We start from the raw sequence: 15,352 nt of genomic DNA, 5'->3' as shown, positions 1-15,352 counted from the left end.
ACAGGACAGGAATTTAAACCTGCCTTTAAACCGAAAGGAATTAATGTATAAAATAAGCATCACATGTTTGGAGGGGTGGATACTATAGGCAGTAAACTTGTAATACTGATCAGCTGTCCGGTACTCCTGAAGATCGATCGAACTGGGCAAACAGCTGATGGGAGTTAACTGAGATCGCTTTGGAATATCATTGCACTTTGGCAATGTTGTGTGGTTAACACAATCTAGAAAGCCCTTGCACAAGAATACAGTTTTCAATAGGTCAGTAGGTTTCATGTTTTATTTAGAACGAAGTGCAATTCCTCTTAAGGCCAATTCCAAACCCTGGTCTGATTACAAATGTCTGGGGCACATGCAGCAGTTACTCTGCAGTGACACTGCTGGTCCCATGCTGGAGGTCTGTGTGCAGTCTCTCCATATTGCAGACCCAACACTCTCCACGTGTGGACCTTATGAAGTACAGCCAGTGCAGTACAAGAAGGCTACAACTGTTTGTCTCAGCTGGTTCTTTCTTTATTTGGCGGACAGAAGAAGTTTTCATATATCGCTCTAAACTGAGGCTTTCTATTTCTGTCATCAGGGGTCGGTTATCTATACCCCTTTACTCAGACATGTCAGACATGCAGCTTACCTTCCCCATGGGGATGAACCATAGAGGGACACGAGGAAGTCTACCATGCATGTCATTGGGAGGTCTGAGGAAGCCAGAGGTTCTGGAGACTGGGGAGAACATACAAATTCCACACAGACAGGGGCCGAAGGCTGGAATCGAACCCAGGATGCCGGAGAAGTGAGGCAACGGTGTTGCCAATATCTCTTCCATACAGCCCAGGTTCTTTAAACAGACCTAGAGAAGGACTGCAGCTTTAGACAGTCCTCAGGCACCCTGCTGTTTATTTCTTCCTTGTGTAAAAATGTGAAAAAACAATTGAGAGACATAAGTATCAACTTGCAAATCTGTCCTCACCATTTAATAAAACACATTGATATACACGTGTAATAAAGTCCTCTTTCAAAACTATACAATGCTAAAATTAGGACATTTAGATTTAAGGCTCAAGTAAGACATTTTCCAATGAGGTATATTTATATTCCCAGCTCTTAAAACACACACACGCACACACACACACCTGGGCCAGAGTCAAAACTGCACCTCATCTTTCAGCAATTTGGCTTGTTTTAAGAGAAGTGTAAATAATCCTGGGAACGGCAGGGAAAACCGGACAGGGCTGGATGACAGGAAATGAAACTCACCAGAAAATATGGAACCAATTTTGGGGTGAAAAGAGCAGCCTTTCTGAAGGTAAAATGTTATTTTTTCAAGCCTGATTTTAAAAAAAAACGTTTGGAGGGTAGACAATCAGCCTGATTCTAGATGCCATCCAAAAAATTTTTTAAAAAAGGATACATCTTTAATGAAACCACAAATCTTCAAAAATAAGTTCCACATTAACATGGCTATAATATTATATTGTCAACCACAATTTCTAAACATTTAACATATTGCCACGATAATTTCATATGCATGTGGCTTATTATAAAACTAGTCACATGTCAGAGGGCTTTTGCTAATATGCGAGACCTCTAATGAAAGCAGGCTGCTGGTGTTGGTGGACCAGATGGGGGGGGCTCTTGCCTCTGGACCAGGATTTCCACCTGTGAGTCCAGTATGGTGACTGGGCACTCTGTGCTGTAGGAGGGCATTTGAACAAGATGTTAAACCTAAGTCCTGACCGGGTAGTCATTAAAGATCTGGTGATGGTTGTGAGAATAGGGCTGCGAGGCCTGATGTCCTGGCTAAATTCCAACCTGGGCTTTTACATTCTGGCCTCCCTGAATTACCCCCATAATTCGATTCCTGAAGCTATTTCTCACCTCTCCTCCTGGCCGGTGCTGATGTTGGTGCAAAAAGGCTGTTGATTGTCACTTCAGTGCAGGAGTTGGGATGGAAAGTGCTGTACAATGGTACATTAACCACCATTAATGATATGCAGGATAGAAATTGTAATGAAGCTGCACACATTTGAACTGCTGGCAGGAGATGCATTGTCTGTAGCGTCTTTAGAAGAATTTCAGGCTCAGACTGCAAGACCAGATAATCGCACTGCTCTCCTGGTTTTCCGAATGCAGGTAGGCAGGAGGCCGTGGCCGAGAGACACTCCTTGAACCCGCACCGTGAGGTGAGAGGCTGTTTACCTGGGGACAATCTGTGGTTCTGCTGTCCTGCAGTCTCCTCAAACCAGGAAATCACCTCTACAAATCACAGCTACTTCGGTTTTCAATCAAAAGAAGTTGGGAGGGTGAACTGACAAAAACTACTCTTGGGAGGCATAATGTTAGACTAGTACGGGAAACCTCATTTAGAAATGTGTGAATTAGCAAGCTCTAACATAGCAGACTGAGGTGCCCTGAGCTAAAGGAAGGGTCCCGTTTGTGCACAGAATGTCCATGCTTGTGCACAGACAGATAATCATGTTATCTGCTACTGGACTGTCCACCTAAGACCCTGGATTGGGCGCTGATGTGTTTTGTCTATTTCATGCTTGGTGCCTTTTTGGAACAGGAACCGCAAAGTTTCTGTGTCAAAGACGCTCATTTCGGTCTCCTGGAGAACTCTGTAATCACTAAACAGCTAGGACAAGATTCCGTTACGGAGAGGAACAAATACTACAGACTCAGTTGCAAACGTTCGCACCTAAGCAAAAAGAAACAAGAAAGGATCAGGTGATAGAAGAGTCTCTCTGGCCGATACTAGGTCTTTTTAAATACGATCTGATTTAATAAGTATGACCTCCATAAAAATAGACCTTAATTAGGAGACCACATTCTCAACACACAGATTCATCTCTGCCTTTCTGACCAATACTTCAGGAAAACACGCTCCGGCAGTGACTACAGAACTTCTGAAGGACAGAAGCTGTACAGGAAAATGAACCCGACTTTAAAATTGGCAGAGACTGTTAATGAATACATTGGACCTGAAAAGCACTTGTTCTAGAGACACAGAACAGAACCGACGCTCTGGTTCCACAGGGGATAAGGGTGTGTGTGGGAGCTGTACTGGAGATTCCTGGTGCTGCTTGCTGGGACAGGCTTGCTCCCCTAGGCCCTGAATCAGGAGATGGATGGGTGGTTGGATGGTATTTGCACCAGTATCTAGAAAAGTACGGGTTTCAGGGAAAAATCCCAGATGTTTTTATTTATTAAATTTATAAAAATTCCTCCCAGGCAGAGCATTAAGAATCTGTTTGGAAAAAAATGGATCGTTTGGTGACCCTATACCTTAAGGGTATGTGATACACTGCGTGAGTAATACAAGGACAGAGTTTCTCTTCATCTTCCTAACTCCGAACTGGATTATCATGCTTTATCGAGAGCAGGGACTGCAGGATATGAGTGAAATGGTACAGTAAGCAAGTATTCTGAAGGTGTGTCAACTGCTGTGTGCTCAAGTATTGTGGGTGGAACGGGAATCAGATGTGAGGCCAGTCAGTCAAATGAACCAGGCAGACGAGGAATGAACATCACCTCGGGAAACGACTCTGAAAATACTTCATAAAAGTCATTTATGGCAAGACAGAACAATGCGCTCGCCCCCGATTCTGTTCGGTAGCCCAGGACCTCTTTTCTCCACACGGTTCGGAGAACCCTCGTGAAACCGGAGAGGTGCCCCGGGGGCAGTGGAGAAAACAACCAGACACGGATTCCTTCGGGACCTGCTCATCGGTGGCGTCTACACCAACAGGCAAGGGCTCTGGCGGAATGTCTCCACACAAAGCCGCTGAACGCTCGAGTTGCAGTCCCAGGTTCTTCACGGAAGCGCAGAAGTCCGGAGAAGTCACTCAACAGGTGAAGTCCATTGTTGCCGGGCAAACTGGTTAGGAAAGTGTCCCAGTCCTTTTCCGTCCTTGCTTCCTGCTGAGTGTGGTTCCTCTCCAGAGGTGCGGAGGAATCCGCTGCCCCAACACGTGCGCGGCGCGGCGTGGCCAAAAAACCCCGACCCCCAGCGCCGCGCGCTTCGCTCAAGACAGTCCCCCACGCGCCGCCGTCAGCACTCACAAAGACATGCAATACATTTTAGCAAAATAATTCGGAGGTTAGGTTATACATTTTATATATAGATTTATACATTTATATATATATAAATTTATATAATTTTTTTAAAAATGTTAATCTTCTCTTGCGGTACAAAATAACTCCTCGTATGGCACACGCAGCTGCAGAGTCTCTTACAAAAACAAGGAAGTCCCTCATTAAAAATAAGTTCTATTTTATTTTACAATAGATTCCTGTCCGCTCCAGCGGGTCTCTGGGGGTCCCCCCCGGGGGCGTTACAAGGGGCACCTCGCGCAGCCGCACTCCGCGGGCGTCTCCAGCTCCTCCGTGAACGAGGGCCCGTCGGGGCAGCGGAAGACCACCCTCCGCCGCCGCGTCTTGACCGGCGCGCAGCACAGCCCGCCCCTGCAGGCGCTGGGGCACTCCACGCGCGGGACCTTGGAGGTGGACGTGCACGTCTTGAGCCCCTGCTGCCTCCTCAGCACCTCGCGGACCACCTCGCCCTGGCACGCCGCCTCTGGGGGGTCGGGAGAGAGCGCAGGCGGGTGAGACAGGGGGAAACCCGGCCTTCCCGAGAGAATTCCCCGAGCCCCAGCCAGACCCGCGCCGGGGGCCTGCAGCCAGGGCCCGCAGTGTGTATTGTTAGCGCTCAGTGTGTACTGTTAGTGCTCGGTGTGTACTGTTAGTGCTCAGTGTGTACTGTTAGCGCTCAGTGTGTACTGTTAGCACATGGTGTGTACTGTTAGCGCTCAGTGTGTACTGTTAGCACATGGTGTGTACTGTTAGCGCTCAGTGTGTACTGTTAGCACATGGTGTGTACTGTTAGCGCTCAGTGTGTACTGTTAGCACATGGTGTGTACTGTTAGCGCTCAGTGTGTACTGTTAGTGCTCAGTGTGTACTGTTAGCGCTCAGTGTGTACTGTTAGCACATGGTGTGTACTGTTAGCGCTCAGTGTGTACTGTTAGCACATGGTGTGTACTGTTAGCGCTCAGTGTGTACTGTTAGCACATGGTGTGTACTGTTAGCGCTCAGTGTGTACTGTTAGCACATGGTGTGTACTGTTAGCGCTCAGTGTGTACTGTTAGCACATGGTGTGTACTGTTAGCGCTCAGTGTGTACTGTTAGCGCTCAGTGTGTACTGTTAGCACATGGTGTGTACTGTTAGCACATGGTGTGTACTGTTAGCGCTCAGTGTGTACTGTTAGCGCTCAGTGTGTACTGTTAGCACATGGTGTGTACTGTTAGCGCTCAGTGTGTACTGTTAGCACATGGTGTGTACTGTTAGCGCTCAGTGTGTACTGTTAGCACATGGTGTGTACTGTTAGCGCTCAGTGTGTACTGTTAGCGCTCAGTGTGTACTGTTAGCGCTCAGTGTGTACTGTTAGCACATGGTGTGTACTGTTAGCGCTCAGTGTGTACTGTTAGTGCTCAGTGTGTACTGTTAGTGCTCAGTGTGTACTGTTAGCACATGGTGTGTACTGTTAGCGCTCAGTGTGTACTGTTAGTGCTCAGTGTGTACTGTTAGCGCTCAGTGTGTACTGTTAGCACATGGTGTGTACTGTTAGTGCTCAGTGTGTACTGTTAGCGCTCAGTGTGTACTGTTAGCGCTCAGTGTGTACTGTTAGTGCTCAGTGTGTACTGTTAGTGCTCAGTGTGTACTGTTAGCGCTCAGTGTGTACTGTTAGCGCTCAGTGTGTACTGTTAGTGCTCAGTTTGTACTGTTAGCGCTCAGTGTGTACTGTTAGCGCTCAGTGTGTACTGTTAGTGCTCAGTGTGTACTGTTAGCCCCCCCCGCACACTTCTACTGAAGAGGAAATGGCCGGGCAGCCGACGTGAGGCGAGGGTGTCTCCACCCGCGCGCTGGCCGGCACTCACCAGTGTCGCAGGCCGGGCCGGTGTACCCGGGCTGGCAGTGACAGGTGGGCTCCCCGCTCTCGGTCAGGCGGCACTCTCCCTGCCCGCAGGGGCGCCCCCTGCAGGCCGCTGGCTCCTCCCGGAGGTCGCAGTACTGGCCGGAGTAGCCCTCGGCGCACTGGCAGGTGTACGCCGGCCCCCGGGGCACGCACAGGCCGTGGGCACACCTGGAGAGGAAGAGGGGCGGGATGAGGCGGTCAGACCCGCGGGCACGGTCGGGCTGTGATTCCGGCTCCTGGCTCCCGCTCCCGCTCCGGCTCCTACCTGTTCCCCTGGCAGGAGTCGGCCGGCGCCCTCTGGTCGCAGAGCGGCCCGCTGCGGCCGGGCGGGCACTCGCAGGCCACCCCCGTGTCCCCCCTCTGGCGGCAGGGCCCCTGGGCGCACACGCTGCAGGAGTGGCAGCCGGGCAGCACCCCGTCCGCGCCCCGCGGCGCGGCCCCCAGGTCCTGCAGCTCGCCGTCGATGCGGACGTTGTGGACGCAGCCGTTCAGCCCCTGGAAGCCGCGGTCCTGGCGCAGGCCGGGGCCTCCGAGAGGGGGCGGGACGCCTGCGGGAGGGAGGAGAGGAGCTGAGGCGCGCAGGAAACGGCCGTCCGGGACAGACAGGGGAGGACCCTGGTTCGAACCAGTAATCCGAGTCTCCCTGCGCTCCGATCCCTGGAGAAAACGAACATCCTGCTGTCAGCAGCATTTGCTTGTACTTGCTATTAAATCCTCAAAGCAGAGATACCTGCAAAATGGCTCAGCTACATACTGTCACGCCCTGTACACCTAGAGGGCGCTCTACTTCTGTCCTGTTCTTAGTTCCCTGTGATTATTCACGTCTTCCGGTGTGTCTTTGTCACGGATGTCAGAAGGGGCGAACTGTGGCATGGCTGGAGAGTGGACAAAGACCCTGTGCGTAGCGGTGGGATGGGGATTAGCCCGGGCTCAGCTGCTCAGGAGTCGTATAGAAACCTGAGCCCTCAGGCCACGGCCGTGGGGCGACCTGGTGCTAGGCGGGTCTCAGGACATCCGGACGTCAATGCTGAGCGAAGGGGAACGAGTGACCCGGAAATATACAACCCCAGGGAGAGAGACACGGGAAGGACAGCAAAGCAGAGGAAACTAGGGACAGGACAGAGTGAGAGCGCCCTCTAGCTGTAGAGGACATGATAGTCTTGTTGTGGAGCCTATTAAATTCCTGTGTCTGCTCTGCTCCTGGCTCAGCATTGAGGGTACGGATGTCGTGAGACCAGCCTAGCACCAGGTCGCCCCACGTCTGTGGCCTGAGGGCTCAGGTTTCTATACCGACATCGTCTGACCCCCTGAGCCCGGGCTAACCTCCATGTTGCCCCTCTCTACTGCTCCCCTGGTCATTCCACGGCTTGCCCTTCTGACATCCGTGACACATACTGTACAGATTTGTATTAAATGCAGTTGTTAAAAGACAACCCCCAACATGTTTAAGAGCTGAAAACCGATCCTAGTATTCATTTCAATTCATAATTTGAATTGTGTAGCGGAGCTCAGCTCAGCATGTGGGTCTCCAAGACCAGGGCTGTGAACAATGATCTAAAGGACAAACATGTTTTCAGCCTGGTGTTATAAACAGTCTGTAAGAGGAAGACCTACGAGCTGGGCAGTGGGAACACTGTGTTGGCCAGCCTGCGTGGGAAAGGGCTCAGAGTAGCAACACTGTCTGACATCAAGTAGCTTTTTCTTCTCAGATAGATTTCCTGATCTCTTAGCAGCTAAAGTACGAACACATGCCCTGGTTGCATGGCCCTCCCACCATAACAGAAACCAAATCTCCGCATTATCTAGAGAGAACCCATCTTTCATTCCGTCTGCCTCTTTCAGGCTAGTGTGCCATTCTCATGTCCCCAGGTCTCTTCTGTTAATGGATGTTTCCACAGACGTGAGGACAGATGAATGAACGGAGGGATCTACAGACAGACGGATGAAGGGGTATATTCTGAAAGTGCCCATATTTATTTAAGGAAAGCCACACGATGCTCTGTTAAGTCCTTCAGGGGGCTAATTTAATTTACCACATGCTGTGTTGGAGCCTGTTTTGCTCTTTCAGAGGTGTCTTTAAACTGGTCACTGTAGATATTTGTGTTTCTCCTCTCAGAACCCCGAGGCGCCCCAGCCAGGCGTCGGCTCTTACCCCCGATGTACAGCAGGGTGTTGTGGTCCAGCGATGGCTGCCTCAGCAGCTTGCCCAGGCTCTTGGGGGCGCCCTTGTCCACCACCAGGCTGAGGGAGTGATTCTGGATCAGCAGCTCCACCGCGTGGAAGAGCCCGTCGTTCACGGACTCCACGCTGCTCCGAGACACAGAGTGAGAGGGTTGTGACCCCCGCACTGCCCCTGCAGGCCAGGCGAGAGCCGCCATCTTGTCGTGGACACCGCACACCCGACATGGGCCTGCCGCCTGCTCGCCCGAGCCCCGGATCACACAGGCTGCTGCGTGCTGTGGTTCCAAACCGAGCGCCGCGCCACGCTGTCTATTTAAACAGGTCGGGCCGGGGGTGAACTTACAGAGCTCAGAATTGTTCAGACAGATTTCATACACACGCTCAAAGCTGCCTTTAACCAGCGCAAAAAGACCGTTCTGGCACGCAGAGGTGAACATCCCCGGAAATCCTGCACTCCGGGACTGGGGTCAAGCCTCTTAGAAAACAAGGCTGCCCTGATTAAAAGAGTTAAAACTGCAAATGGCACTTGAAGACCTCACTCTGTAGTTCCTCAGAACTACTAGAATGCCTTTTCACTCCCGTGATAACATTCTTTTCAACTTCCTATTTGTTTTTTCTGGATGCAAGATGATCCCAAGCAGCATTTCAAGGTTCAGTGTCCCCTCTCGTGTAGCGAGGCCAAAAAAACACGAGTCGACCCACTGTACAGAATGAAATACACGGCAATTTTGTTTTTGTGATCAAATAAAAAAAAAGTGTGAAACTTTGGGTGGAATAAATGGTTTTAGCTTCATTAATATTCAAAAAAGCTTAAAAGTAAAAGACTTCTTTTTCCCCTAAGGGACCGAATGTCTTTCATGTGAAAGGAGTGTTATAAAACCCCCTTTCTTGGCGGGTATAAGAGTGGGCTCAAGTTGGCACCCGTTAGACACAGAGCGCCACTACCACTTAACACCCTCAGCATGAGACTTTAGTTTTAGAAAAAACAAAGTGAAAACAAAATGATTCAGCTGAAATAAAAGCATTGCACGGCTCTTTGTGGCTTCACTGTTTTGCCCTGTTAGTACAGGCAAAACTTAAAAAGGTCCCCTACGTTTCTGGCACTATTGGATTTCACACGTTCATTTCAAACCACACGGCTAGTGAAAAGCGTATCTGTTCTGCCTTTTACTCCAAACTGTTCTTGGCAGGAGATTTTACTCTGTAAACAAGTACTGTACTGACAGAGAATGGTCATTTCTACAGGAGAAGGTATAGACCTCCAAAGGATATTACAGTTTTGATGAAAGGGCTGGCTAGCTTGTGAAATTTATATTTTAATGTAGCTGGAAAAGGGAATCTAATAGATTCCAAGCCATTTTATTGTATGCAACTGCAACAAGAACCCCAAACTCCCCACCTGGTCCCTGTACAAAACAGTGGAATTTTTTTGGAACAACGGAAGTATCTCCATTGGGCATGGTTATGCATATTAGACCAAAAAAAGCCTTGGAAAGGGATGTTGATGTCTGCTGCACTGTGCTCTGAAACATGACACCTGAAGAAGGCTCCACAGCCGAAACGTTCTGTTTCCTTTCATCCCTTTTCCTCAGGGAATAAACCTTTACTCGTTCCTTATCTACTAAGCACGACATGTTCAGATCGGATCGTGGGGGGTATGGTCATGCAACACCAGCTGTGCTCTTGGTCTCCGGTTCATTAATTGGGCATGTGGAGGCACAAGGCCATCGCTCTCTGCTGACCTGACCCTGGAGCCATCCCACAGCCCGTTTAGTCCAACAGTCCTCCCCTGCCCTGACCACTCTCAGTCCCCACGCAGAGCCCCACTGACCGGAGCAGAAAAGAACTGTGCCCTACAGTAGTTACAAAACAAGCGTTTGTGATCTTGTTCAGCCTTCCCATGTTGCTTCTGGGGTTGTGTCCAGTCTATTTGGAGCCTGGTGCGGTGTCACAACCGGCCCTCCAGGTTGGCTTATATTGAATCAGTCAGCTGTTGGACATGCTGACTGCAGCTCCGTCCGGCCCTGCCCGGCCACATCGCATTACAATCCTGTTTCCAGACATCTCTTCTCCGGGCCCACGCAGACACCTCCCCGTTCAATCCCTGTTCACCCACTCCCCCACTTCGATAAAGGAATAACTCTGCTTTATTGCGTTCTAATGACATTTTCTTTGAGCGCTTGGCGTTTGGACAGCTGCCTTTCATTACAGGTGGGCTGGTTCAATCTGTTGGCTCCTCGATACTGCCAACACCAGGGGAAAAAACGCAAGGCAGAAAGCTATAAAACATATTGCTTTGGAATATTTCAGTAAAAAAAAAAACAGAACTGCAATAAAGTGCTAACACTTGGCCTGTGATAAGAAACATTTAAAGGTGAAGGGAAGTCAGCTCAACCAAAAAGGTAGGCTGTAATGATTTAGTGTAAACACTGGAGGGCAGCAGGGAGCTGAGTAAATATTTTTGCACTCTGAAAACTTGCTCCTGCCAATATTGGGCTTTCAACAAGCTGACATTTTTGAGAGGGCAGGACAATGTGGAGGGAGGGGCAAAGATCTTTGATGTGTGGTTAAGGCTTCTTATTAGTTTTAAGTGGTCAAATGTGGCTTTTAATAAAAATCAAACGGAACACCCTACAGAACTTTCAGCAGACTGGTGTCATCTCGCTTTGGGAAAGTGAGAAATGGGTCTCCTCTTGATGTCAGTTTCCTGTAAACTCAAAATAAGTGCTCTGTTTCCGAATTCAACCGCATTAAGAATGAACATGTGCGCCAACTTAAGTACAATTACCCTAATCTTTAAAAGTCATCTATAGCTGGGCTGTAGACATAGTTGGCTCTCTAATCATTTGAGTACCATTTAGCCTCACTGAGTTTTGCTTTTCTAGATCTTCAGAGCTCTGTCATATTGAAACAAGCTGCCAAGACACGGAGATAATACTAGCTGTGCTGAAACATTTAACATAAAATAGAACAAACACCAACACATTCTCGGGTGATGGCTGGGACTCGGTTTCCATGCAGGGTCTTGAGGTACAGTAGAAGACTGACATTTGTACAACAGGTGTGGAAGTCCTACAGGAAAAGGAGACATTTCCATGGTTTACTGCAGGGGGAGAGGTAATGTAAAAGACTGCCCAGCTTTGTGTATCCTAGTTCCTCTTTACAGGAGTCAATAAGTACAGGTGTTTTATCTAAAGGACAGCTTAGTTTGATTTAGTTCTCTGAGAGCCTCCTCTTTGTTCTCACTGTGAGAGCATTCCTTTAACCTGGGCTGTGACTGACACAGGAATGATCGGCACTGCAGATAACTAGAACACCATTTTCCCACCTTGCTTACTGCATCTCTACCTCCTTCCTCCCTATCTCAAGTGTCTGCCACAGAAGGCCAAAAAACCTTGCTGAACTCTTGGCTCCCAGAAACGCAGAATAAACCAGGGCGAGAGACTCGGCCGTCTCTTTAATCGTTTCTTTGTTTTTCCCTCGCCGCTCGTGGCTGAACTCTCAGACCGTATCGCCACTTGCGGCTTCTGTGATGTGGGGAACTGCAGCACGATGACTTCATCTGCCTGCTCATCGCTTTTGCATAAATAAAAGAACAAGACAAAAAAACCTGTCCAAAGTCCCAGGCTGTTGTGTACACAAGAGATATGATGTGTGGATTTTAATTGAGCTGCCTATACAACAAGGAATCTGCAACAACGCAGGTATGTTGCCATTAACAGGCTGACTTGATTTTTGTCAGATCTCTCTTGACACTACTGTATGGCTGTTGGTACCAACATACAGTATAAATCGATGTTACAAGTAATATGGCAATGGCTGAGAACCAGATGGCTGTGAACACCTACAGAAACCAAGCAGCAGCAGTGCTACATCATGTAGCTCTCATCTATGTGACCACTAGAATCCGCCAACTCTTTCCCTCACAGGGAGCATTAAACTGGGCTCCTGGCTGGATAAACACAGTGCCACTCATATACAACAGCCTCACCACGCTGAGTCTCCACAAGAGAAAACAACCTGTCAAAATGAACGCTGGCTTTCGCAGGGTCCATCTGATCAACTGAATCCACAGCATGACTGAGAACGGACAGAGCCTAACACAGGAAAAATTAACACTGGACTGAGCTTCTCCTGCAGCTAATCACCCTTCATTCTGAGTCCAATCAGCCAGCTCATTGCCTTCGGTGTCGTTCTGTTCCTAACTTGTGCTCTACCTTCTGCAGGAAGACCATTACTGGTAGACCATAGAGGCTGAAAAGAACAGAAAGCTGTATGGTCCACTAATCTCTCTCCGCTAGGACAATACCCGTGGCACACATTTCCTTCAGGACCGTTTTCCCCGACGTCAGAAGTTAAGCGAGAGAGTGGCACTTGAGGCGCTGAATTTCCAGCATCCATCATGACCCTCTCGGGGCAAGACGGGCAGAAGGAGGGGCGGAGGCAGTCTGGAAGAGCCCTGTGAGCTGGCTGCTGGGACTGCTCTCAACATGCAGCTGCAGCTGATGTTTTCTCATCTCCCGCTCGACGGGCAACCTGCTTCTTTCACCTGTCTGCTCCCTCTGGGGTGAACACAGTGTGTACAGTGACGGGGGCGGGCTAACGTACCTGTACACTGTGGTGGGGGGGTAGTTGGCAATATCATAGACAAGCCGGATGTGCCCCTGGTACAACTCCAGGGCCAGGGGGTCATTGTCTTCCTTGTACAGCAAAGTCCCATAGTCCTTGTCTGTGGCCACCTGGGAAAAAATGCAGCAGGTGAGGCAATACTGATGCAGCAACGAATCCCCTGGAAAATGGAATGGGTTCAGTTAGTTAAACCATGAGCTCAAGTGCCAGAGGAAGAGCTCAGGGTGAATGAAAGCCAGAAGACCCTAATATAAGCCAGATCGACAGCAGAACGAGCAGTACACACCAGCACACATCTGGGTCAGTGATTCTTGCCACATGTGGGAATCCCAGACCTGGTGGACAACTGTCTGGAGGCTCAAAGTCACAAGCCTCCTCAATAACGTTCCCTCACTGCAGTCTGCTGGAGAGGGACTGGGAAGCAATGTGCAGTGGTCCTCATTAGAAATATTTAGCATTCACCGCCCTTAAACAGGAGGAGACTACCTGTGTGTGCACACTGCTTTCCACCTGTTTCCAGTCATACTAGAGCTATCCTGAAAGTACAGGACAGTAACGGAGCTATCCTGAGGGAAACAATGAGCGATGTGTGGCACAGAATGAATTGGCTTCAAGCATGAATGGGTTGTGATCTGACAGGAGTCTGTTAGTTTGAAGTTCTTCCTTTCATTCTTGGCTCTTTGAAAAAGGTTTGTGCTTATTGTTTCCTTATCGCTTAAAGTCGAAAGGGTTAAGGGTCTGTGGTAGAGTGCAAGTTTAAAAACAAACTCTGCACAATGACCCTGCGGGTCTTGCATGAAACTTGCAAAGTCAGTGGGGTTTGCCTACGCATGGCGATAAAGAACAATGACGCTATTTTTAATCCATTTCCCCCATCCCCCTTCAATTAATTTTCTCTCTTTCTCTGCAAACGCTGCGAACCAGGAGATTAGCTTGCTGGGCTAAGATGCAATCCATTTATGACTCATTTATACTGATTGCACCGATAGCTGCTTTAATGCACTTCTATTATCATAATATATATCCTCTGGAGCCTTATTATTCACACGAGTGGACAAAAGGTGACATTTGGATAATGTCACCCTGTACATCGTAATTTAAACTGCCTGGTGTGGAGATGCAGATCAGGATGAGGGAGATCTAGTCTGCAGGCTTTTTTCCTGAGAAAGCACTTCAGAGGCTAATAGGGAAAAATTAATCAGTTTAAAAATAAAAGCCTGGGAAGGGTAAATTTCGGCGTTCTTCTTTGGGCACAGTTAGCTGTATTACACAGACAAGCCTCCTCCATGTCCAAGAGCCGGAAGAAAAAAAATCCATCCTTGCCTCTCTGCATTTTAAGCTGACTTATTGCTTCTTCTGGATATTGCAGAAGTGATGGCAACATGACACACTTTCTTCCAGATTCGCGGGCAGCTGTAAAAGCCAGCGGAGCGAAGGGAAAAGGATTTGTATTGCACAGAAGGCAGGGTCATTCTGTCTCTTACTATGAGTACGCAGAGTCTTGTACAGAAGCCCTTTACCACCCACAGCCTCTTGAAAAGCTTGGGCCACTGTAAAAGAACAGCCACTTAGGTGTGTGACTTTAATATCCAGGGGTTTCTGTAAACGATCTCTGATGCTAGTCTCACGCCCCCTCTATAAAAGACTATTACAGATCCGAAATACCCAATATCCCGTGCAATACCAGGTACAGGCGAATCTGTTTGCAAGCCTGGCACTCAAAAGCAGAGCTGTGGCCAAGGCTGTGTTAGCTCTCGTCAGCCCTAACCCTGCCTCCTCCTCTTTTACTGCCTCCTTCTTCGTCTGCACACTGTCTCTCCACTCTTTCAGTGGGGCGTCACGCTCCTCCTGCACTCTGACAGAGGTGGTACTGGGTAGATGGGGGGGGGGGGGGGAGGGATCCAGAATTTGCCTCCTGGGCTTCCCCTATCCTGCTTCAGCTGGAACCCCCAGTGCTGATCCGGAGAGGGCCTGGGCGATGACAGACGATGACAGGGCGGAGGCCGCAGGTCAGCGGCGGAGACGTTCGTGAAGCCTGCCCCGAGGATGGAGGGGGGGCTGCCGGATCAGTTTCTGTCTGGGGAGAACCCGGACTCAGGAAGCCTCCCGTCTCCCATGGTGATGCTTCCGAGGGGAGAAGCTCACAGGCTAAATTATAAATCAGGCGCTTGAGGGGCAAAGGGAGCAGGGAGTCACTCATGGAAGAGTCGGAGCTTGTGAAAGAGTGTTTGTGGTCGACGGGGAATTTTAAGCTTTGTTCTCTCCCTCCCCAGCATCTTTTTTTAATTGGTACCTCGACATCAGTGAAACTTTGATAAATGCTTAATTTAAAGGGCAACGAGACACGGTCTGCAAAAAGACAGACAAGATAGTGAACTCTGAGACTTGAACCTGGGTGAGAGTGAGGGGTGAGGAGGCTACGGGGAAAATAGACAACAGCGAACAGTTATTGGGAAAAATAAGCGAGTCATGTACAGAGGAAGAAAAAAAGGGCAGGATGTCATCATTCACCTCCTGCAAGAGATGCCTCTTCCTGTTTTTCTGCTTTACTATCAACAGTGCTGAACTATCC

The 15,352-nt window shown here is 49.2% G+C and overlaps 1 protein-coding gene across 3 annotated transcripts in view; it reads right to left on the bottom strand.

The window, feature by feature from the left end:
• Positions 1-3,549: 3,549 nt before the first annotated feature.
• The window catches only part of slit3 (slit homolog 3 (Drosophila)), a 181,783-nt gene continuing 169,980 nt past the window's right edge, over positions 3,550-15,352 (bottom strand). For all 3 annotated transcript variants that reach the window (XM_088604744.1, XM_088604745.1, XM_088604746.1), the window contains 5 exons: positions 12,760-12,890; positions 8,123-8,277; positions 6,236-6,518; positions 5,933-6,138; positions 3,550-4,573 (listed from right to left, as the gene is read on the bottom strand). In XM_088604744.1, coding sequence (XP_088460870.1) covers positions 4,332-4,573; positions 5,933-6,138; positions 6,236-6,518; positions 8,123-8,277; positions 12,760-12,890 — 1,017 coding nt within the window. In that variant the 3' untranslated portion in view covers positions 3,550-4,331. The remainder of the gene's footprint in view (positions 4,574-5,932; positions 6,139-6,235; positions 6,519-8,122; positions 8,278-12,759; positions 12,891-15,352) is intronic.

Source organism: Lepisosteus platostomus, chromosome 13, assembly GCF_059453375.1.
Source record: "Lepisosteus platostomus isolate fLepPlt1 chromosome 13, fLepPlt1.hap1, whole genome shotgun sequence".
Lineage (NCBI taxonomy): Eukaryota > Metazoa > Chordata > Actinopteri > Semionotiformes > Lepisosteidae > Lepisosteus > Lepisosteus platostomus.
The sequence above is the reverse complement of the archived record's forward strand: the minus strand, read 5'-3'. Positions and strand labels throughout refer to the sequence as shown.